General features: G+C 38.0%; 1 protein-coding gene across 1 annotated transcript in view; it reads left to right on the forward strand.

The window, feature by feature from the left end:
• LOC149796788 (uncharacterized) overlaps window positions 1-26926 on the forward strand; it is a 218141-nt gene that overhangs the window by 109068 nt on the left and 82147 nt on the right. Inside the window, exons 26-27 of the mRNA XM_089960648.1 lie at window positions 25591-25703; window positions 26401-26494. Coding sequence (XP_089816774.1) covers window positions 25591-25703; window positions 26401-26494 — 207 coding nt within the window. The remainder of the gene's footprint in view (window positions 1-25590; window positions 25704-26400; window positions 26495-26926) is intronic.

Raw genomic sequence — 26926 nt, forward strand, 5'->3', positions numbered from 1 at the left:
TTTACATAAAAAGATATCGATTTCACTGCTGATAGTGTGGTCTATATTCAGATATCAATTATTACTGATGCATATGCATCTATTAGGACAGAATATTTTAGTTAAAGTAATAAGGTTGAAATTTTCAATAAATTGTATTAAAAGTAATATTTTTATTAAACTATATTGAAAGTAATTTTCTATTAAAATAGATTGAGATTAAATCCTTTTATATCGGTATTACAATTATATACTATTTAATAAAGATTGCACCTTATGAGTAAAAGGCAAACCCTCTATACATTTCCCTTCTCGCATAAGTCAGCAACAAAACTACACTCGGTATGTTATGAGATAGACGAACTAGATAAATTTCAAAGACTCCTTCTAGAAGGGTAAATGAGCTCATATGGCAAAATTGTCTACCTAATGACGTACACAGACCCACACGATAGTCTGTAAGAAACGATGGAGCCTCACTCTGAGATTCTGACGTAACACAAGAACTAGACGTGTGTCCATATTTGGCCATGTCCAAAGAAATTTATATAATAAGCAGGAGAACTGTTTGACAATCAGTTCATTCGCCGGAATCTCAAAGAGGCTTGTGTCGTTACAGGTAAGATTATCGTCTATGCACAATTTGTTATATAGTACAGGGAGTTGCAGTGTTAAGATGTTACTCTAACATCAGTACGTTGCAACATTGGATTATTTTAATATTTCTTTACTATTCTTTAATATAATGTATGGGAAAGTGAAATTTGAAGAACTTATATTTAATTGCAATTATATTATTGATTATTGTAAAAAAACGTTCGTTACCAAATTCATACTCAGTAATAGTTAAGTTCGAAAAAAATACTCTTTAAATAAAAGAGTTTCATATGCTGATATTTTAGATTAATTTCAGTAAAATATATTTCAATTGCGGTATTAGTCTGAAATATTGAATTTTAGATTATTTTTGCTATTGTGAATTTATTCGATATTTAATTATTTATATTATACTCTCTAAGGCAGAAATTTTACAAATGTATGATGTTGGTAAGTGAAGGAATATCGTAGTTTTATATGTATATCGTATATCTGTAAATTAAGTTTATGTAGAGTGATACAGGAACGTAATTTTATATGTTGAGAATTTCAATAAAATCAGTTCATTCGTCGGCATCCCGAAGTACCCTTGCATTGCCATATTTCCCAGATGTAGCCTTATCTTCGTTGTCAAAGTGACAACTCTCTCAAGGGAGCCCAGAACTATTTCTTCTCTCGTTCTCTCTCTCTGACCATGGGCAAAGACCTTTCTTAGCTGATGAATAGTCCCTTTCATAAACCCTGGTAGAAATCCTTTCTTAATTATACATCCACAAAACCTCTTTCTCCAGTTCACAGGCCTGTATTATTTATTTGAATAAAGGTCCAAGGTCATTCGTCGAGCTATAGCTTTTACAATATTTACTGTACTCATCGAACGTCTCGAGTTGAAAGGAATCTTGTTTGTATGTTTACTTAATTGGTAGATGTCTTAACATGATATTAACTTTACCTTGGCTGGAGTATAATATACGTACCTCATTTTAGGTTATAAATATTCAAAAGTGTGACCTATTTAAAAAAAAATAAATTTGGGTCATAATAAGGCGAATCCAAAAACATACGCCCTCCATAAAAATTTAGTCGAAATAAGAGGAGTAACTGTAATTTCCTAACAATGAATCTGAAAAAGAGAAATTCTTTCAGGATGGAACTGTTTACATTCATTTCTATCCCTCGAAAATTACGGTGATTTGACGACCAGTCCAAGGATAAACTTTATATTGGTAAAATTCTATGATGAAATTCATCATAAATTCACATGTTTTCCTGTGGTCGAATATGTAATTAGGCGATAGATTTTTAACTTGTCATATTAAGTGCCATATGAGATCTCTATTTCCCACTAAACTGTGATCTCGATAGCTCTATTAACAATAAACATAACATTCGGGACCATTCATTGGATTGTTTATACAGGCACGAAACCGTATCTTGTCCGCGATCTGAAACACTCCAATAAAACAAGACCTTGCTCCATGCTCTTTACATTTTCAAGGTTTAACGATATAAAAGGGCGTTTTTAATATGGACAACGTATATTTTCAGAATACCCTGGCATAGTATAGAGCCTTCTGCCTTGCTTTAGATAGGTTTTGTAACCCTACATTATGTGGAAATATTAAAGTCTATATTGTTATATGCATTTATCCGGTTTATCCATTAAATTGAAGACACAAAATCATAATGACTCCAGTGCTGACAACTACTGTAAATACGGCTAACTATGAAGTATTTTTATCTGATGTTTTCGTTCCTGTTTTAAAGTAGTGGCATATTTGAAAAGGCATTACATTACAGGTTTGCTTTTAATAGCAACAAGCTAAAATTTTCATATTGAACAGCGGATACAAAGAATAAAAAAACAGACAAATAAAATTCCTTCTGTAAACTATAATCATAGAAACAAGTGTTCAAACATCCAACAGCAGAAAGACTGCTTATCAATTCAAAAACGACGTACAATTGAATTCTTAATATGTTGGCTTAAGAGAATAAAAACTATATAGGTATGTCTATATAATATGTAGTTCACGTTTTGGAAAGTACGCAAACATATTCTAGAGTGCATTATTTAACCGCGTATAACACGCGCCGAAATGCTAGTTGCCGTCGTAGTCATCCTGCTAGCTTGACGAAAAAGAAAACGTATCTCTAGTACCCATCTCAGTTATTGCAAAGTGCAAGGTCAATTTTTTCATCTTCGCTGGTGTTATGACATGGTTTTATATGAAATAGCGAAGTGCAACTTTGTATCATAACAAGGGTGTCACAAATAATCGTGAAGATACGACTACATCTTTGGGGAATGAGGTGCGGAACCGCTGTAAGGAAAAGACAGAGCTGTTCTGACTGGAGCAACGAATTCTTTATATATATATATATATATATATATATATATATATATATATATATATATATATATATATATATATATATATATATATATATATAATGCTAAATTCTAAAGATACATATATAAAGCCTTTATATTTTAAATTTAAGAAATACGTATAAACTTAAACTTTCCCATCGTGCTTACCATTTTCATTGTATATATTGATTGGTAACTTTTAGAATGTACTATTGATAGTCAAATCTCAATTAACTTTATGATATCCAACGAGCATAAAATTCAATAGTTGCGAATAACGCAACGATCATTTTGAAGAAACACATTGGTTTCGTTTTACGACTTTTTTCTCTGGGTCATGGTATGATCCTCTTTTACAGAGATGTCAGTGAAAAAGCGGATTCTAGTGAGACAGGCTACTCCAAGCGGAAATTATACTTCCTCAACCCGTCTTGAAAAATAACTCTAGAGCACAAGTCCCCTCCCCTCTACTCATCCACCACTGAGCACAGGAATTTATACCTTTTAAGTCCAGCCATCCAGAGAAAGACGTCATCCGTCTCCTGTCAAGGAAGACATTACGCCTGTTCGAAGTTCCCACCTCGCCTGGAGAAAAAAAGACTTCAGGCCTTTTTCTTCAGATAAAACAATTTTGCTCTGGAACCTTCCCATCGCGAGGTGAGTTGGCTGTTATTGTATTCGAGTATTAACACGATTCGGGTCATATTTCAGTTGAGAACGTGTCTAAAAATCAGTCATGGCCGACATGCCTTGACATTTGAAGGCCTGAGATTCTTAAAACAAATGTTGACCTTGCTTTTTAAATATTTTATAAATTGTTTACCAATTTTTACCTGTACATCTGGGGGCCCTGAGTGGACGAGTGATCTAAATCGCTTGCCGTTACGGATCATCGCCATCTCACCTCTGTCTGATTGGGTTCGAGTCTAGGGTTAGGCCAATGTGGGTATGTGAGAAGCTTGCAAGTACCTTCTCGTAGGTCGTGGTTCTTTCTGGGATTTTTCAAGGTTCTTCCTCCACCATTGATACTGGCTGCGATGTATATCCTATATTGTGCTGAAAAATTGCGTTAAAACCTACAACAACCTGTACATGTCTGGAACTAAACTTTAATTTGGCATTTTTAACAGTTTCATGTTAACTGGGTCAGGTCTAAAATATTTTCCACTAAAGTGTACACTCAGAATAAAAATTGCCTTGATTGTAAGTATTTTTAAAACAAAAGAAAATTAAAAAGCAAACTAAACACAATGATCAGTCAAGTGTTTCATAATGTATTCTCACCTTGAAATTTCCTGCTCATCAATTGTTTTATTTATTAAAAGATATCATCGTATGATTTTTGTAATGTGCACTCAAGTTGCGGAGTTGTTTCAATACAAGACCAGGCCTCGAGTGACGCATTAACTCTACAATGCACCGTTTTCACCGCCGATAAAATAGAAATGAAAAGAAAACATGCTAACTAACAAGAATATGTAGTTTGATTTAGTAGAAATAGTAATGCTGCAATTTAACAACTGTGAAAAAATTAAGCATTTGAAAGTACGGCATGTAATACTACTACTACTACTACTACTACTAATAATAATAATAATGGTAATAATTAATAATTTATTAAATCTGTCTGGCTTTTCCTCTGATGAACAGAGACGGGGGTGATGACAATTTAAAGTTAATCATAATTTGCTTATGGAAAAGACGGAAAAAAGAGAAAGACGAATAGCACCTAAATCAACTCGAAATGCGTCCTACACCAATATGCTAGATAATCACATTTTGTGATTTTATTGCTACTGAATAATGCAGTTTGATTTTATGACGTGCTTAGGAGCGTCATCGGAAGGTTGAAAATTGGGCCTAGTAAAGGTTATCGAGGATAAGTGAATAATTTTAGGAGAGCTCTCATATTATTTCCTCTATTCATATGTTGCATCGGAAGTGTCGATACAAAGTGTCAATGATTCAGATATCGTCCGATAAATGAGGTCAGGGACTTATTTCATTAAATGAAGAAAAGAAACTTGCAATGTATGTATTGAAAAGAATATCGTAGGCAAACAAATATATGCAGTCTTGTGTAAAACACAAAAGATAACGTTAAAGACTTCGTGTTTAAAATGTCAATGATAATAATTCACGCGCGACTACTTTAACGTTTTTGTGACTGAAAAAGCACGTGAACCTAATAACGTAGCAAAGGGTTTTTCACATATACTCTTAGTCTATAAAGGCTGCCATTTTTTAATTTCTTCTTTATCGCTTGTAATAACTCATTTGTTTTAAAAATACATCTAAACATATTTGTTACGCATTTCGGTTGTATTTGTTTATTAGCAGACAGTTAGACCCCCTGCCAGCAAAATTTATGCGTTAAAACTGCATTTTGTGAATAAAGACTTGTACGAGTTAGTCAACTAGCTACATACCTGTCGAGTTCTTGAACACTGAGGCCTAAGTCCCTTGACACGATCGGTTTTGAAAGTAACACCAAGTCGAATTTCATAGACCTTTCAATTTCTAATACTACTTAATGAACAACACTTACAGTCATAGCCTTACACACATAAAGGTCTTGAGTTTGAGTTGGGGATTAAAATTTTATTTCGACCAATAATAATTGACGGTACTGTTTAAAGATCATTTTTTTAAGGTATGGGATTTGAAACTTAGGTTTATACTCATGCTCGGAATTTAATGGTATCCAGTCCTCAGAGTGACGAAATCGTCTGATCGCGAAAATCGAATTCAAACTCTTAAGTATAAGACTTGAAACCATGTACAAAGCCATTCCATCTCGCTACCATTTTCGGCATGTCTATAGAGAAAGTAGATACTTACGAATTGTTCTTAATTTTTACATGAGAGTGACCCGATCGGAATATATAAGATCAAAATTGTGGAAATTTGAATATGAGTTCACATTAATGCATTGACAATTTCGTGATAACATGACTAGGTCTAACGTCTTTGCCACTGATGTGTACAGAACATATAACATAGCCTTCATTGTAACTTTATTGTTTTATAAATGTGTTTTTGTAAGTAAACTGTTTGTATTTAACAGTCGTCTGTATCTAAATGATTTGTGGCTTTCAAATTTCCTGTTTTTCAAAAAGAAAACAAGGTTTTATTGTTTTTTTGAAAAACAGGATATTTGAAAGCCACAAATTATTTAGATACAGACGAATCATAGCTTTCAAGCTATGATTTCCTAGTGTGCATACAAGTTGAAGAGTTTTGTTAATATAGGGCATAGGCTATATATGCCTTTTAACACCTACAATTCGCAATAATAACCTGACCTGATAAATTAAATATTATTCATAAAAGAGAATATAAAGTTTGATAGGAAGAACAATAAATAGATGAAGCTGAGCAAATGTGAAATATGTCACTGTTTAAAAGAACAGTTGCTATTACTACTACTACTACTACTGCTACTACTACCACTACTACTACTACAAAGAATAATAAAAATAAAAACAATAATAATAATAATAATAATAATAATAATAACTTTAATATGTAGAAGTCTTTTAATTTAACTTACCGAAATGGGTAAAGTGCGAAGGTCAGTCTATTCCTTCACATTCCAGACACCAGTTGTCGCATTAAGTTTTGTTAATGGTGTAAATGCTAGGTTTAGGCAACAAATGTGTCCTCAGTCATAAAAAATATTTTATACTGAAATTGTGTTCTTACGATTTCCAGAAAATATTCTTTTCGTTTTTAAATTTAAATTTAAGGAAATAGTTTGTCGAAATATAATCTGAGACAAAGACTAGACCATGCTGCAGCAGAAGACGCAAAAATATTAGGCAATATACTGTTGATTTTCATACCTTGTTGTTGGACAACCATTTAGTTTGTATAAACATAAAATTATTTTCCGATATTGGAAAATCTTGTTGACATATTAAAACTTTGATAGATGTATTCTTGAATAGTATAAATCGATTGTTTACAGATAGAATGATATCGTCTACTATACGAACATCTTCCTTGAATTTATGATGAGAACTTTGACTCTTGGAAAATTTGATGATTTTTTTAAACAAGAATATTGTAAACTAGATTTATTATCATCCATCAGATAAGTACATAAAACACATTTTTTTACGAATAAGCATAATATATACATAATGAATGATAACTTGGCACGTTAGTGTAAAAATAAAGAGAACCCAATTTTTTTTATTTCATATATATATATATATATATATATATATATATATATATATATATATATATATATATATATAGATATAATTCAACCATACACATGAACAAAGATTCGTCTGTAATTTAAAAAATACGATACATCATCGTTTGTATAACACTAGCAAAGTCTTTTACAATTACTGAATGCAACAAATGTGTCCGTGTTCGCTGTGCAAATGAAACAAGGTGGATTTTCCTAATTGATGCTCTTTTCATGTCACTTTGGCCGAGCTGTACGCGATAATACGGTCTTTCAGATGAACCTAGGAGTGTTTATGCAGTCAAATGATCATTTGTACTGACATAAAGATTGTCGTTTGTAGTCGAATGGAATCTTCACAAAAACTGTAAAATTATTAACGAAGCTAAATAAGAAAATACACAAACCGTATTATATAGAAAATATACAATTTTGTTTTCTTTACGCTAAAATTATTGTACTGGATTGTGCACAAAATAATATTAAATGAATAAATCTTCTAAACCTAATGATCTCATCAGTTGTAAAACACACACACACACACACACACACACACAAACTTACTATATTGTACTTATTAGAGTGGGTATTAATCGTGTTCCTGGTAGAAACTTACAAAGAAAACATTGTTATAATATGATATACATCCTCTATGTGTACAATATTTCCCCGTCCATATATTTCACATTTTCACCTCTTCTTCTACCATATTATCAACAAATTTCTGTACTGAATCCATGTGGAGACAAATGTAATTTTCAAAATCACTCCCGATATAATAATACTAATAATAATAATAATAATAATAATAATAATAATAATAATAATATAGTAGTAGTAGTAGTAGTCGTAGTAATAAATTAGACTAAAGGACATTCCTTAGAGTGTGAAAACAAACTTATGCGTATAGTAGGCAATGGTCAGGCCTGACCCTAGGGCAAGGCGAACGAGGCAGTCGCCTTGGGCCCCAATCTTTCAGGCAATGCGACTTTTATGCTTGGGGCCCATCGTTCATCGCGTGTTGCCTTGGACCCCACACATCCTAGGGTCGGGCCTGGCAATGGTCGTATAGGTTAACAAATAATCTATTGGGATGTAAACAACATAAATTCATACATATTTGACTATCAATCAAGTCGTAAAATTACGTCATGGGTATCAATAATGCATATTTATTGATATCCTCAGTCAGTACAATACTCAAACTGATGACATGTGCAAAGAGACATTCATAAATAGCAGATGACTTAAAAACTATCAACGGGACTTATGACGTCATTTTGTATTTAAGAATATTGATATAGTAATTTATGGGGATGTGACCGACAAGACCTTATTCGTTCTCCACTTACGTAGGTACCTTAAATTCGTGTTGACTCATCGAGTTCATAAACAGCAGCAGAGGGGCTGTACAGACCGAAACTTTTTGCACAATAAACCCCTCCAGGAAACTATTCCTCGATAGAGGGCTTATTTCGACGAAATAAACCCTTCTATTCAGAATACAGGACAAAAAAAAATGTCCCCCGAAAACTCGAAGAGTTTCCAGGGACAAACTCGTTGAGTTTGCACTGACAACTTGGGTTACTTCAATAAATCTGAAACAGTTTCCGTGGCGGGGTCGTTATTGAAAAATCCATGGGTCGGGTCCATCCCCTCTGCTGCTCTGGGAAATGAGTTTCCAAGGAAAAACATTTTTATGTTGCAAATAGTGTATCAAGTCCAATACGGTATCTTGTTCTGGGATCGTGTAAATTTATTGTCACAAATCCGTGAGGTTTTCTTTGAGCATGACTGAAGAAATTTTTAAATTTATTTAAATCCATATCGCCACCACACCAGGTTTGATGAATATTTCTCAGTGTATGTGTATCAACTCCATTGAATATCGCAAGAAGATTACAATTATCCCTGATTACTTTAGGAATTTGTGTATAACGCTGAGTAACATAAATCACATCAGTGTTTTTGTGACGTCCCCGGGAAAATATTCTTGCGGGATTTTTTTGCTTGTCCAACATAACATCATCATACACTACTAGGTTGTTAATTGATTCATCAAGATCCTCGACGCTGGGGGCTTCTTCGATATCAGTGATAAATTCAACAACATCCTCACCGTCTTTACTCAGCGCGCTTGCACTCTCATTAAAATCTTTTATAACGTTATAGCATCGTTGATCATCTACAGATGGAGCTATCAAATACAGTTTATCCCATTTCATCCACTTCATTATCAAGTTCAGCAACAGCTGTGTTTTACCTGAACCGGATGGCCCAATTATAATCGCGCGGATAGAGTTTGGTAGCACTGAATTATGCTTAACTGGCTCTTTCTTTTTTGTCGCAGAAAAATCTGTAATTTCCATTTGTATATAAAGAATAATAATTATGGATCTATATTGTGTGAAGTGTAAGGCACGAACCCCTACGAATGATCTAACAACCATTACAACAAAAAATAACAGACAAGCACTTTCTGGTAAGTGTACGCGATGTGGCACAAAAAAATTTAGATTTCAAAAAAAAAGCGAGAATTTAGCGGAGGTGACATTGCAGCCAAACTTGGAAAGCTCCCCGGAACTCCGTGGGCAAAGTATCCCGGAGAAAAACATCTCCCAGAATACAATTACTGCGGTCCAGGGACCCGACTAGATATCAGACTTGATGAACAATCTAAACCAAAACCGGGAGAGTATCCGATAAACGCTATCGACGCAGCGTGTCACATACATGATGTTGCTTATCGAAGTAAAGATCTACAAGACAGGCATATCGCGGATGTGAAATTAATTCATGCACTAAGCGCCATAAAAAATAAATCATTTAAGGAGTCACTCGCTAATTGGTTAGTAAGATCAGCGATGAAATCTAAATTAGTATTAGGCGCTGGATAATTAAATAAAAATGCAAGCGATTTATTATTCCCCAATCGGATACTGGAGAGGTAACTCAGCAATTAATAAACTCGCCAACGCGGCATCAGTAACACGCGAGGTTGCCAAAAATTGGCTATCAAAACAAGCAATATGGCAAATCTACTTACCACCACCTCGACAAATCAACTTTGCACATTTTGATGTTAGTGTGCCCAATGAAGTTCATCAGGCTGACATACTATTCCTGCCTCATGATACTGTCCGTAGAAAAATATACAAATACGCGCTAACAGTAGTTGATGTTGCCAGTAGATACAAAGAAGCAGAACCGTTAGCGACTAAAACAGCGTCCGAAGTCGCCTCTGCGTTTAAACGAATTTATCAACGAGGACCTCTAAACTGGCCACGATTATTACAAGTTGATCCTGGCAAGGAATTTCAGGGCGCGGTGTCATCACTGACAAAGCAGCATAACGTTACCATACGACGAGGACATACTGAAATTCATCGGGATCAGGCAATTGTTGAGCGATTTAATAGAACACTCGCTGAGAGATTATTCGGATACCAGTACGCGAGGGAATTCATTTACGATACGAGATCTCGTGAATGGGTTGCAAGACTGCCAAACGTGATAGCCGCACTGAATAATGAAATTACCAGAACAACAAACATGAGACCTGTAAATGCAATCACAAAAAAATATATACCCCGCGTCAGTGAACGCGGACAACAGCAACAAAATGTTTCAACGCAGCCAGGGACGCTAGCGTCCCCACTGCTGGGTAATGTCACCGTTAGGTATTTATACGAACCAGGCGAACTAGAAGGAGGAAAAAAAAGAGCAACCGATCCCACATGGAGTGTTACTACACATAAGATATCCAGCATAACCAGATCAACTGGGAGAAACGCAATCTACAGATTAGATTCGACTGCTCCTCAACGCGGATTTAAACGCGAGCAACTTCAGGTGATTCCCGAGGATACACAATTACCACCCCGATCACTAAAGTGATCCGCACTGAAGTGATTCAATCATTTAAATAACTGCAGCAACACCTCTGCGTCGGTTACACTCAAGACAGGTCAACATCACATTTTCACGTGTATGACCGCGACTGCTATCTATTCTATCTACGGTGAATTGCCTTGGGTCGTTTTTCGAATACTGCCACAGCAATAAACAATTACAACTCGCACAGTGATTATTCTGCTGTTGTTGTAATTGTATTACAAATTCAACATCCAAACTTTGTTTGGGATCAAACTCTCTACCATTTTTTTTGTCGCTCTGTTTGTAACCGGCTAATTTCTTTCTTATTGTGTCATCAGCGATTGAGCTGTCGTTGACAACATCATCTAATACAATTCTTCGTAACTGACCTATCCTTCTTACTCTTGACACGGCTAAATAAACTAAATTTGACCACTCGATGCGATCATCAACAATCCAAACTGTTGTATCTGAAATAGTTAGTCCCTGCGAACTGTGGATGGTCATAGCGTATCCTAGCGTCCACGGGGATTTGCTCATTTTCAGTGCCTGTTCAACAGCATCAACATCAACTGTGACAATATCATTTAATACTAAATTCTGTTTCTCCGGACCCGACGCAGTCAGGCGCCCTGGAATATCAACATCAATATTCTGCAATCGCGTATCAGCTGGTCTATAACACAACGGCACTGGCAACATGGGAAATTTCTTCTGATGTAACTGAAATAACCGCTGCTGAAGTGTGTCCCTGACTATCTTTCTACTTGCCACAATTAAATCACCTGGTTTCCACGTTTCCCAAAAGTCGCTCAGCGAAGTCTCTGGAATTATTTCACGCATTATCTCACACTGGACTTTATTGGTTTGTAGCCTGATCAGTGCCTTAAACTCTTTCAGCGTTTCATCGAGTGCTCTAACATCGTTAGTTATTTCCTCATAATAATCTACAAAAGTTTTCAGCCACTCGTGTGGAGATTCACCTGTAAATGGGGGTGGTTGACCATGATCGCCGCACATCACCACTGCGGTATTTTTCTTTAGCAGCCAATCCAGAAACTGTTTTAATGTATCCAACGGCACAGTGTCTATCTCATCCCAGATGATTTTCTCGGGAATATATTTCGTTCCCATTCGTTCAGGTGTCCACGTGCCGCCGCTGTATTTGAAAAAACTGTGATACGTGCACGCGTTAACATCCCGTTGTCTCATCTCCCTGGCAAGTCTGTGTGTGGGTGTTAGCACAATCATGTCAGAGTTTCTAAATAATTCAATCGCTCGAGTTGTTTTACCAGAACCACCAGGACCGTTCAGATAAACTGTTTTGTGTCTTGTAACAGGATCGTGCACCGGCGGCAACAACGAAGTTGCCCCCGACGAAACCATCGAAGATATTTCTGCGCTGCGATACTCATCCTCGATTTCAACATCAGCCGATTTACAATATCCGTGTAACATTTCATTCTTTATTCTCCACGAGCCCCACGATGGATCATCCGATATAACATTATCCAACAGCGCTGAGTGTTTTTTATCAATATAAAATGAATCCGTTGCAACTCTCACTGCGGCAACAGGGAATCTATTGATCATCGACAACAAATTTATGGATACATAAGCCAGCATCGAAGATCTCAAATGTATGTACTGAGATGATTCTCCGTCAATATAACTAAAAACAGTCCCTAGTTTTTCCCCGTTTGACAGAAACACATCTTTGCGGTTACAGAACATGTTGTTCGTGGCTGCATCAGCGACAATAAGATCCAATTCAGTCTTGTCCATGATTAATCGACTGTGATGTTGTTTATGATCATACGCTCCACCTTGAGTGAATTTCCCTATTATTCTTCGTCCTAGATCTTTTGCTGTGCTTTCATCATTTCTGAGTTTGCTTTTAAGTACTTCAGGAGCTTTCTTGATGATAGCGTCGATAGAAGTTTCTGGATATTCTCGTGACCAATCTTCGATGACTTCTTCTAACGTAACCGGCGTTGGAGTTGGCAACCAAACTTCGGTTTGACGACAATAACATATAATCGCTTCGCTGACCGTCAGCGACAACAGTATTCGACTGTCAAGCATGTATCGCAATAACACTATCGGTGCCCATCGCTTCTCAACGAAATGTCTGCCAAACCAAACATAACACACAGGATGTAAATCCTTAGCGAATTTAAACGACGACACACAAGCAAATCCGGTCAAGTCAAAATCGGGTAAAACACCGTTGACAGCTACTCTTGTCATGGTATTGCCAGCGTGGCCAAACCGTTTAAAATATTCGCTGCATTCTCCACGCCCAAGGAAACTTCCTGGATAACACGCCGTCATGTCCACGGATATCATACCGCGGTGATCATACTGAGTATTCCACAAACCGCCGTGTCCGTATTCGACACAGCTCTGCTGGATATCAGCAAGAAAACTTTTCGGAGTTGGTCTCCATGAATTTCGTTCCCGGGCTACATGCGCGACAACACCCGGGACAGTAAAACAGTGTGTCAGTAACGTATCAGTGTTGCCAGCATGATATTTTTCTGCGAGTTTTTTCATTTCCTGCTGTAACGCCATTGTTCTGTATATTTCCCCGTTGGGTCTCACAAACTGATCATATTCTCCATCTTCGCTACTTCTGAATAACCATACAGACACTGGATCGGTTTTACTTATCTGATAAATAAAATCAAACATGCTCCCAGAATTGCTTTGCAATTCCGGATAATACTTCACAACACGGTCTTGCGGAAATATCCTAACCGAGTCAGTCCAGGCGTGACTGTTATGATCGATAATAGTTATTGGTGTTCCACGGGAATTGTATTTACACTCATACAATACCTCACCGGTTAACGATGAAACCGTTATAGGAAATTTTAGTAATCGCTCTAGCTCAGCAACATCATTTATTGACGCTCCTTTATCCGCTACTCGTGTCGCCCACGCTGTTATTTTAGTTTGTCTTAGCGGTGTTAGGCCGTTTCCTCGCATTGCATTTTTAAAATGTTCCATTACTCGCTCAGCTACACAATTCAACACCGACACCTTCATCGGTTTGAGTTTATCAACGCGTGGTTTCTTCATCGGATAAATTCCATAAACAACTGCGGTCACAGGATACGCTCTGGCATAATATGGTATATCAATCCCAACAAGTACTCCCGGTTTTGAGTCTTTACTTAACAGAACGGTTTTTCCACGAACGCCTCTGGCATCAAGAACAGGGTCTAGTTTGTCTCTGATAATCCACGTTCCCTCGCCGACTCCAACAATAAATTTTATCTGTACGAAATATCTTCTATCGTCGAGATACCCAATTATGTTACGCGCGATTGTATCGTTCATGGTAGCATCAATGATACGGTCACGAGAAATGCTCGCGTTTCCGAGGATAATTTTATACGAAGACCACGTGTGTGCGGCACCATCACGACGAAACTCTTCTTTGGCATTCTTGATAACACCAATTACCTCTGCTAACTCTCTTCGTCGTGGATCAGCGGTTAACCGGTCAAGATCGAATCTAGAACCTGATATGGGTTTTATTCTGGATAGTCTTTCAAAACCCATTATTATAATTAAGACAAATATTTAAATAGACAAATATATTATATGATGAACCAATGCAAGTGGATCAAACTAAATTCATCAGCGCCGTGTAGCAAACCCTGCAGAGGCGAATACTGTGGACAACATGCTCAACAGGTCCGCGGTGGGAGTCTAGGACCGATACCGTGTATCAGATGCGGCATTGGAGTACGAGGAAAAACGCAATTATGTTCAGCGTGTGGTGGAAAACGCTATCGAGAACTAAAACGGTATTATGATAAAAAAAATCCAGACTGTGATAACGCTCTCAAATGCGAGCGTGATTACATAAATAAGTTTTCAGACAAATTATGAATTAGACAATGATTTGCTTATAGTATAATGAATCAAGAATTCGTCCGACATCCAACTATTCCAAATTATGAGGCAAACCGAGATGGCATAGTGAGAAACTACAGGCTGAGGAAACAAGTTGGTACAGTTGATAATGCTGGTTATTTAAGATTTACTGTTAGGAAAGGGAGGTATTTATGTCATCGTTTCGTCTATGAGGTTTTTAACGGAGAGATCCCTAAAGGCCTTGTCATTGATCATATTAACGGGAACAGACTTGATAACAGTATTGAAAACCTTCAAGCGATCACTCAGAGCAAGAATACCATACGAGGAAGAGTTAAATGTAAAACAGCTATAAGAAGAGCAGTGAAATCTGTGAATGTTGAGACTCGTGAAGAAATAATATTTCAATCAATGAGCGCAGCCGGTAGGTATTTCGGTATTTGTCCACCTTCTGTACAGCATGTCGCAGATGGGATCTACAAAACAGCATTTTCAAAGAAGCTCAAACAGAAGATTTCATTCTGTTATATAACTCTTATCGTTGACACAAACGACGATAACTCCTCCGAGAGTGTGTAACGCTTTGCAGAGTTGTCGTTGCTGGTCAGAGGATTTGCTCCCCCTAAGAAAGCCACCTTGATAAAATATTTTATCGAGTTCATAACATGTAATCATTTATTTACCGTAGAATATATATTTTTTTACAAACAATATCCTCGTTTTACTGAATATATCCGACTGTTTTGCTCTTCTGTGCTTGTTATATGACCGCGCTTAAGAAAACATACAATTAAAATATTTTAAACAAGTCCCGCCCACTGCTAGAGCGAATTTCCAACTCGCAAGTAACAGTTGGGTTATATACGAAATCGCTCCCTAAGACCTTTGGGTCGATCGAAAGTCAGCACGCGCAAGCAAAACCATAAATTTAATCCGCCAATGGCGGGTGTCTTTTGTGCACCATCCAATGGTCGATTCAATGGATGGTTTTGCTCTGCTGCTGACCGTAGAAAATGACCCACCTGTGTATGTTTGTGTCGTCATAGGATAAGGTCTTAGGATAAGTTAGGATAAGATTACATGTTCATTGTGCCTTTACTTGCTGTCATACTCGAATCAGAGGTTAAAGGTTGTCTGTTCTGTACCGTCTCTTAGGATAAGATTACATGTTCATTGTACCTTTGCTTGCTGTGATACTCGAATCAGAGGTAAAGGTTGTCTGTTCTGTACCGTCTCTTAGGATAAGATTACATGTTCATTGTACCTTTGCTTGCTGTGATACTCGAATCAGAGGTAAAGGTTGTTTGTGTTGTCAAATAAATGTTTGCCGGGCCTGCTAGAGAACTCGATCCTAGAAGCCAGGGCTGTCTCGTCTTGTAAATAAATGTGCCTCTGAGTCACTTGGCAGTCAGAGGGGTCCGTCCTTAGGATAAGTTACGTGTTATATGTTTGTCCTTGTCAATTCACTAAACACGTCCTCTTGAGCCTATAGAACGTTATTTGACGATCTAGAGGCTCTTGCAGGGGATAAAGTGTTTCGTGTTACATGTTGTATTGTCATGTCGGAAGCAGTCCTCGTGGGGTTCTAGAACGTTATTTGACGATCTAGGCCCTTGCAGGGGATAAATGTTTCCGACTGTCTCGTTTTGTTTTGGAAAGCTAGCGTTTCTCATGCAAAGTGTTTCTATTAAAAATATAAAAATATATAATAATATGAATCACGAAAATATAAATACCATACTTGTTGAAATTAAAGAATTACAACAGCGAGGTTTTAATATTTTACTAGACACTGAAACAATTATGTCAGATTTTGAATCCTTGAATGAGCTATCACGCTTGGGGAAGAACAATCTCCCTGCTCGTTATAGGTTCATTAAGGGTTTGCAAGATCGTGTTTACAGATCACTTGCCGGGATAACTGAAAATCAGGTATCTGAATTTATTCCACTGTGCCGTGCAGTTGAGAAGATTCGTCTTGGATTGTCACAAGAGTATGAGACTCGAAAATTAATTAGCACCAGGGTGAGACGGTTAAAAGGTTATATAAAGAATCTAGACACGGAAATGCCTTGCATTTCTGACAAAAATACTAGTGTTTCTGACTACGAGGCCGACAAGGAAGTATAAACCGCATAGCGTGTGACTCACAGCACAAAGTGAAAGTAGAACCTGAGAACGCTAGCGCCCCCCCCCCCCCCCCCCGCTTGGAGTGTAAAGCACATTTCCACGGGTAAAAAAAAAAGTGTATTATTTTTTTTGCCCTTGGAAACTCAAAGAGTTTCTCAAGTGAAGGGCGCTTTCAGATTTTCAGGATTTGCTTAAGCGTTTCAACATCAATACAGGAATGAGAATAGTTCATAATCTGTTCTCGTTGACACCAAACTATGATCATATGATTTTGCTGTAGCTCTGTTAATTGTGACGGAGTTAACAAGAAGTCTTCGTCACCATACACGTCAATAACTATTTTAACGGGGAAATACTGTTCTGGGAATGTCTGTATTTGAAATGCGGTTTTTATTGCCTCGTAAAGAATTTGCTTATCATGAATATGAACTCGTGCATGAATGTACTCGGGTTGATACATTATACACAACCGTTTTTTTTTAAATGCGTGCTAGCACTTTCAACGATAACTTATGCTGGTTTTGATAGGGTATTTGCACGATAAAATGACGAAAATGGATCAGTGCAGAAAAAAAAACTATTATAAATATTATGGATCCCTTGACTTAGGACTTCACCAGTAAGTTTATACTAACAGTCTCGTCACGCAGGTCCAACAAATTCCCCCTCTGGTCGGTGAGTTTGAAATTTATCGTTGACAACCACGGGTTATGACACCGTAGATAGACCGGATTGATTGGTTCTTGCACAATCAGAAAACCAGGGGGGTCTCTTGGTGTGAACGTATACAGGATAAACCCCTGTTGTGCCGTCGTAGTATCTGATGCGCTGTAACTGCCATCGATGACGTCACATACAAGATTGACCGCAATAACATCTGTGATATTTACGATCCCGGGTGAGATGTGTCTGCCATCGGATGCTGTACTGTTGTCGTGCTTGAGAATAACAGGTTGTGGTTTTATTCGTTCGTACGCGGCAAGAATATCTTCGAAAGATTGATCGATGAGATCAGAGACTGATTTTCTCAGCTCGGGCACGTTATATCCAGGAAATTTAAAATCTGAAATATCATTCACTTGAATACCATATTTAATTGCAAAATCTGCTCTGTCTATCTGTCTATAATTATCATCGATATAGTCTTTAAGATCCAGTAAAGCCTGAATTATTCTTAGATTTATAGTTTCCATGGCCGATGCGAGTTTGTTTAGTTTTTCTATGGTTGTGATAATATTATCACGCGGACTTGTTAAATCAGAAATATAATCTTGGAAATATACTCGCAGGAGTTGTAGCTGTTGTTTATGTACTAGATTGATCGGAATAAATAATTCAGATTCTATATCATCTAGACGGTAAACACGGAGCTCCTGCCCCCCCTTAACACGTGGAGCTTCTATACTCCAAGTATCGGGCATTAAAGTACTTTTTCTTGCTAGTAATTGATCTGCAAGGAGTAAATAATAATTGTACTCGAGGTCGTGTAGTGCTTCTTTATAGGTCATAAAATCCGATTTTTCAGGTTTTGGTGGACGAGGTTTAACCTCGGGGGCCTTTGGCCATCCTAATAATGTTCGGATTGAGCTGTTATAAATATCCACGGCGTATCCTGGCGTTGAGATTTCAATGACCGCAGACAGCGTTGGTTCATGAGCTGTTATAGATATTTTGGCTTCCTTGCCGGTGATTCGTTTTATTTGGCGTTGTATCTCATTATTGATTTCTTCGATCTGATAACTCCCAGTGGGAAGTGTAATTGTATTCCAGTCAAGTTCACCCTGTTCGCCGGAGTCGGCTTTGCTTTTCCCGAACACGAATGAATTATTTGGCTGCAGACCACCAAATGATGCCGACCTAACATTGGGCCAGCTGTGATACACACTGAGCTTTGCTAACGCGATTTCACTCACTGGAATTGGAGTTCGAAAATTAATACCGAATTCTGGTGTCGTCGAGGACACTGAGATCATTGTGGTCCTTACCGGTGTTGTGTTTGTGACTATTTGTTGAAGCAGTTCTATTGACATTATTTATTTGTTTAGTTTTCAAATAGTCATTGTACGCATCTGACATTAGTTTGAATTCAGAATCTGATATCGTAGCGTCGCTACTTTGCACGTCTAACGATGATGATATCAGCGATGATAATTTCTGATATGCGGTCGTGGCTGTATTTAATTTTGTCGTGTAATCGTGTAATTTTGTGTTAGCACATGATGATATTTTTTTTGCTATGATGCCGAAAACTCCAGCTGTTGTTGTGGCCGCGGAAACACAGATCGTGGCGGCGACTGCTGCAGTTACCGGAGTGACCGCTGATAGTATTGCTCCGGCAGATGCAACAACGGCAGATACTGAATAAACCATAATATCCAGCACTGTTATGCGGCGCTTGTATTTTTTTACTTTTTGACTAGTTACTTCGATGACAGTTTTTAACTCAGATTGCCACTCACGGACTTGATTGTATCGATATTGTTGAGCATCTGGCGTCGTTGACATTATTCAATTACGCGGTAACCAATTGAGGCGTTGCAGCGACGAATTCCAAACAAAACCAGTAAGATGTTGCTGTTAAACTATCGTCCTCGGCTTCAAGCATAAATGTTTCCTCGGTTCCGCTGTTTAGTATTACAGTGCAAACCCCGGAATACTTATCGGTGGAATGTCTCCAAGGATATGTTGTGAAGATTTCAAATTTAGCGGCTGAAAACACAGACAACCTGTAAACACCGGTGGCTGTTGCTGTATATTTGATAGTGTTATTTTGTCGTGACCATGTTGCGAATCCCGATGATACCGTGAATACGATGTTGGTGATATGCCCCGGAGTAACTCCAGTGGGAACTTTAATCAAACTGGTTTTGTTAACGATATCAGGAATACCCGATACGATATCCTGCTGTGTTTGTTTGATCGTGTTAATGTCGGTCTTTACATCAGCGAGTTTTACATCGACGACTGGAGGAGTCCCAAAGAACTTATCCACGACCTCATCAGTTTTTACGAAGTTTCTTCGAAATCTTGTAAACGCGCCCACGTGAACATCATGCTCTGCACGCAGCGTATTTAGTTTACCGTTGACGATGTCCACGTATTGTTTGTTTGACGCATCCTGGTCGGATTCGGGATTCGCTAACGCGGTTATTTTGTTGCCGCTCATGCTGAGTTCGCCTGTCATCGTGTCACCGGCTTTTTTCACACATTTATCAACACCTTTATCAATACTGTCTTTGATGCTTGCGATTGATATATTCGAGTCCTTGATCCGGCCGCCATCACTAAATGCAACGAAGTTATCCTTGGTAGCTCCAAGAACTCTGCGAATTATATCATTCCACTTAATGTTGCTCGTTCTTAGTTTTCCTTGCCTGTCTTGGAAAATAGCAGCTTCATCTGGGTCAACTCCAGCTATATTCAAAAGATTATCGACTTCATCTTTGGTCGCATATTTTGAGAGATCAGCATCTGTGCTTGGTTTACCTCCTCGTGTGAAAGGTCTTCCGTAAATATCCACCATTATTCTTATTGCTGTTTTTCAAATGCTAGCATTTCTCGATGCGGTATATTCATACACTACTTTATGAGGAGGAGTTGCTGGATTTCTTGAGATTGCATCAAGAACATTTAAAACCTCCCTCCCACAAATGGGCGGATCAATTAATGTTTGTGTTGGTAACGTCGACTGCCACACTGGAACATTAGAAAATCTGCTGACATACTTGAGAAACTCAACTGGCGGTGCTAAACCGTACGAATCAAAATAGATAATTCCACGTGGATCGATCGCGTAAGCAACCCAGTGAGTTCCCGGACCATCTTTGTTGTCGAGATTGATAATGCCAGTTTCTGGATTATTCGGTCGTTGCGGTAATTGATCTCGCATAAATACGCCTCTGAAATGTTTTACACGCAATTTTTTAACAGCATCGAGTAAATCAAAATTGCTCAACGGCGTTAGAATTTTTTTGGATACCATGATGGTGGAGTTCCTGGTAGTCTTAGACCGCGTCCCTTTTTTTTCTTGTATCCTTTTCCCGTTGCCTTTTTTAGTGCCATTCCAGCTGCAGTTCCAACTGCACCGAGTGCTGCGGCTTTTGCTACGGCTGGTGCTGCCGCGGCAATCAACGCCGGTATTGCTGCGAGAAGAGGAAATATTCCACCGGTTTTAGTCATGTCCTTGATAGCTGCAGCAGAGAAATCAAGTCGGACACCGGTTTTTGCTGTTAGTGCCTTATTAAAATGTTTAAGCTGAGTATTAGTCAACGACAATTTGTTTGGACCACCAGTAATCTGATCTCGTTTTAGTGTTATTGATGTCCCGCACGTGCTTGCGTTCTTTGATTGCAATTTCTTCGTTTGACCGGAAGTCAAGGTGACATTAACATGACTGTATGACATTATATCCTAAGTTTGATTTTAATTGCGTTACATATTCTCGATTGGAGCGTCGATGACCCTCATTCGTCCGCCAACACCTTCAAGCAGCATTGCTTTATCGGAGAGTATGACAGCAATCGCTCTGTAACCACCAGCAGGAACACCTACACGAGCTCGGAAATGTAGGTCGACAACAGATTGTTTAACCAGATCAAGATGTTCCAGCGAAAAGTAATAAATCGGATATAAACTCATAAAGTCTCGCTGTGATATTTGCAGGCCAGTGTCTACATTAAGGTCGCGCCCCATAAATGACATCAGACGATGATACGCGCGTGCGACACGATGATGTTCGAAATCTATTAATATATCCTCAGATGGCTCCTGATGCCCATTTATTCTCAACGAAACTTCAGAAACTCCAAGTGTATCAAATACCATTGGATTTCTTTCCTGGCTATCTGTTCTAGCACGGTATTGAAATGCAATGAAAATATGTCGTGGTGCTGATACTCCTTGTTGCGATGATATATGCCATGTAAACAACCCACCATTATCACCCTGAATAACGTCTGTGGTTGTTGTTTTCCAGGATAGCAGTGATTTACCGCCCGTGTCCATGAAAGACAACAGTCGTTGTTCTTCGGTGATTGACGGAGACAACACTGGCATCCACAACCACAGTTTAGTTAGTATTACCTGACCAGGGGCAACAGCAGCATCTCGCCAGATAGCGTCATTATCATCAGGTTTTCGCACAAGTACAACTGTGTGTTTGGCACCGAATATGACCTTGTGGACATCTCTGCAGAATCCAAAGATGTGAGACAATGGAATCACACCTGAGAACTCTTCATCTCCACTTAACATCGATCTACGTGTTGCAAAACCCAAATTAAAATTTTCGTTCATCGATGCAACTGCGTCACCGGCATTATTCATTGTTACATTCCTGTTCTCGGGGCTGTCGGTTATATCCTTTGCAAACATCATTGATGGTCCGGCTGATCTGGTGTAATCATCCGAGTATCTCGCCAACCCGAGAATTGTTGTGGCAACGTCGACGTTATCATGAATTGTTTCAATTTCTTTTCCATCTATCATGTAAATAGCGGATTTAAATAACGCCATGATGCCGTTGTTAACAAATCCAACTCGGTCGCCGATTCCGTAGTTAGTGTTATCATTCTTTAAAAGCCTACCTTCAACTTCGATGAAGGCCTCAGCGGGCAAGAAGTATCTACTTGTATCCTGGACCTGTAGTTCAATTCTTCCGCGTTGGTTAGGATCACGTGCTTCATAAGAATAATATTGAAAATCACGTACAGAATCATCTTTAAGTACTGGTTTGGACATATCAAACGCGTCATTGGATTTTCGTGCAAACATTATTATTATTTGTGATGATCTAATTAAAATGTTATCGTCACCGGAAACCACTACCAGCTATCAAATTAGCAGTTACACTATCTTGCAACGCTTTGGAGGTAATTCCTGCTGTTGCGATCTCAGCTAATTTCTGATTTACGGCCTTATTTACTACGCTACTAACATTTGCCGGCATAGCTTCAGTGGATGGTAGTTTTACTGGCACCAACCTCTCGACTGGGTTTTTTTTTCGTATCAGCTGTGCTAGTCGATCCTTGATTGATTGAAATGCTTTCCCGGCAAGACTACCAACAGTGCCAATGGCTTTATCCTTGACAACATCAGCGGCTTTCATCGCGAATTGTTTTGCTAACGGTCCAGCTTTCGGAGCGATTCTTGTGACTAAATCCCTAACAACATCACCGACTCCATCTCCGTAAACAACCTCGTATACTGGTAATCGTGAGTTTACTACTCTGACACTTCTTGGTCTGCGAAAAGAATCGTGTAGTATCATTTTATTTAATTATTGTTTATCTAACTGAATTTGCTAGCAAATTTAATTATTAGTCGCTGTGGTAACCGTCTGCGAGTTCATCAATGAGCCCCCGGTAGATGCTGATATCCATGATGCCACGCTGAAATAGTCTCTGACAGATATCTGCGGCTTCATTTATAATTTCCGGAGAATTGTTTCCGGCACGTCTTCCTCCGATGAGAACTTCCAACCGTGATACATCATCGATGATATTATTAGGGCAGGCAATAAAACCGGATCCTAAACCCTCCCCTGTTGATGGTACAATTCTTGGGGATAAAATGTCTTGAGGCAAACTTTCAGAAGATGTTGTTAAGCTAATTATCGGCGACCTAGTTTGTTTGAATTTTTGGCCCCGCGGACTTCCTTCAGATGCAGCCTCGTATTCACTTAACGGAGTTAGGTCAGGATCTATTGCTCTTCGCCGTGAAGGATATTGTTGTCGTTCTGTGTGTTGCAACGGTGATTTTTCTTCTTGAGGTTGCGATGGTGGAATTTCAAGTTTACGTATAGCATCTACAAGTCTATCGTATTTTGTATCGTCCCTGCTGATTTGTTTTTTATTTTCACGTATACGATACGAATATTTGATAAAATTATCATCTGTCATAGAACCGTGTTCTGGGTTTAAAGACACATCTCTTCTAATCAATCCTAACAGTATTGTCTCAGGTAATTTCTCTTCTGGTACATTTTTAAGAAGTTCAATATAATCCGGCGTAAATCTTTTGGCGGGGTCAGTAATTCTCCCTGTTACTCGCTTACCAGCAGGTACTGACACAACAACTTCATCGGGTGGAGGCGGGGGTTTAAGTCCAGCTGAAATATCCTGTAAAATTTTCCTTTGCTCTATTAAAGCCTCTTTGGTAACAGCTGCGGATTTTTCAGTAGCTTTGGTCACGGGTTTAAATAATTCCTCCGTAGTCTCTGCAAAGCCTTCCCGTGCTTGCTGTCTTAGTTGTAATTTTTGTCTGACACTATCACGGACAGGAAGAAATTTCTGAATTGCTTCGAGACGTTCTCGAGCTAATCTAGTCGTATGTGCTTCTCCAATATTTGCCATTATTTATTTGTCAATGATTTAATTCCGCTAACATAAAAATGTTTTTCCTTGGAAACTCATTTCCCAGAGCAGCAGAGGGGATGGACCCGACCCATGGATTTTTCAATAACGACCCCGCCACGGAAACTGTTTCAGATTTATTGAAGTAACCCAAGTTGTCAGTGCAAACTCAACGAGTTTGTCCCTGGAAACTCTTCGAGTTTTCGGGGGACATTTTTTTTTGTCCTGTATTCTGAATAGAAGGGTTTATTTCGTCGAAATAAGCCCTCTATCGAGGAATAGTTTCCTGGAGGGGTTTATTGTGCAAAAAGTTTCGGTCTGTACAGCCCCTCTGCTGCTTAAACTGTTTATATTATTTTTGTATAGGGAATGTACCTTGCGTGCATTTAAAACTTCTTTTAAAACAACATTTTAAATAAATATTCGCATTAGTAATAGTTTATGTTTTTATATAAAAAAAAAGTTATTTTTCTTTCCCCGATGAAACATGGGCTGTTTTGTAGTAGTGCATATTTGAACAGTCAGTACAAGTTGGTTAGATTCACGTCTAACAGGAAAACAATACTATTTTACAATGTATTGTTTATTTCTCGAGTTCCGGATTTGTTTACTCAAAATTACACTTTGTCAGGTAGTTGACCACATATATTGGAACTGTCATATGGCTTGGACAAATGATATAGAGTACACTCTAACAGCCTTTGCTGTTACCTATAATGTAAATTATTTCCCGTAAAGTACTTGAAAAATTCTTGAAACAGGGTGGTACAGTGACGGAGTTTCTGTCAAATGTAAAATGATTTGTAATTCCTCAATGAGCCAACAACAAATTTCCCGTATCATCACGATACCATCATGCCTCTGCCATATATATCCGATCCTACCACCTCGCAAGTGGCCAAAACAGACCTTCATTGAAATGACTCCGAAATGTTTTCGTATCAGATCAGCTGAGTATATGTACATTATCCATGTCTGAAAGATTCTAAGATCAAGGTAGTATGACACATTGGACTTGACACATCGTGAACACTGATCATCAGATCTGTCCTCCACATATAAAGGAAATTTATAGCTCTCATAGAGAGGTGAATATGGTAAAGCGTCATTGTTCTTGAGGATATGTTTGCACTGAAAACGATATAGATTACGTGTCAATCAAGGGTATAAAAAGGAGTTGTTGGACACAGATCCGTTACAAAACTAGTAGAAGCTGAGTACTCACATAATCGAATCGAAAAAGAAGCCGACACTATGCAAGCCGTCTTCATTGTATCCTTAATAGGCTTTATAGCCATTGCAGGTGAGAACGCCATCTCTCTCTCTCTCTCTCTCTCTCTCTCTGTCTCTCTCTCTCCCTCTCTCTCTCTAAATATGTGAAAGTACGAATTGTGCTCATTTTATAAGCTTTACACAACGAACTTGAAATGACAAAATGGTGTTATTTTTTTACTTGAAACTTTACGTAATATACTTTAAATGAATGTTTATTTTATGTGAAATTTATGAAACAATTTATATAGCTTCCATCATTTGCGAGAAACATAGGACAAAGTTGTAATCGTTCAAGAGCCTTTTAAAGTTTATTACAAATAGGAATAAAACGGCGCATGAGGAGAATCCTCTATTTTGTGCAACGAAATCGCAAAATAAACTTTACATTTTTCAAGATTTAAAATGCTGAATGGCATTTTGAAATTTGTGTTTTAGTATACTTGCTATTGGCCCATAATAGCCGTGTTCAAAATTAGTTTCGTTTTACATTCCTGTAATATAAGAAGAAGAATAATGGAAGACGATAAGGGACTTAAATTTATACTGGATTTTAGGAACATAATCTTAAAGTACTTTAGTAGGTAGAGATACCGAAATGTTTGTGATAATGTACATTCTTCATTTCGAATGTATTGATTGCTGTTATGTTGATATTTGTTACGGATAAGCATGCAAGTATAATACAGAAAACACACATTTTAACGCAGTACGTATTTCCTTTCCAGCCGGAAATCCACTTTGTTTGTGCACCATGGAGTACATGCCTGTATGTGGGCTGGACGGGGAATCGTATGGCAACCAGTGTGAAATGGAGTGCAAGTAATGTCAATATATAACCTAAAGCGTGTCATTAATGGTCTATGCTTATCTTTCTTTTGTCTAAATTATGTGAGAAAATTTGTTATGTTGAATGTGAGTTGGAGAACTTTTCTCCTAAATGAGTTCCAGGAATTTTCCATAAACAATAATACAGATACATACAGCAAATTTTTTTAGCGAAAGAAAACAACAACTTTTGACTCTTTTGGAAATCTTCCATGAAACTTAGACTAACCGAATAACAATCTTTCTATTGTTTGATAGAAGCAGGTGCCAAGAATTTGGCAGATGACAAAATCTGCCAGTAATCAGTTTCAGAACTTACCTCCCACCAGTTAATAAAACATGACAGTGACATGAAGAAATGGCGATAATATAACGAATCAATGACAATCAATAATCAATTGGTCATGATAAGTAAATAATCGATCT

Source organism: Sinohyriopsis cumingii, chromosome 6 (genome assembly GCF_028554795.1).
Source record: "Sinohyriopsis cumingii isolate HCF-2022 chromosome 6, ASM2855479v2, whole genome shotgun sequence".
Taxonomy (NCBI): Eukaryota; Metazoa; Mollusca; class Bivalvia; order Unionida; family Unionidae; genus Sinohyriopsis; species Sinohyriopsis cumingii.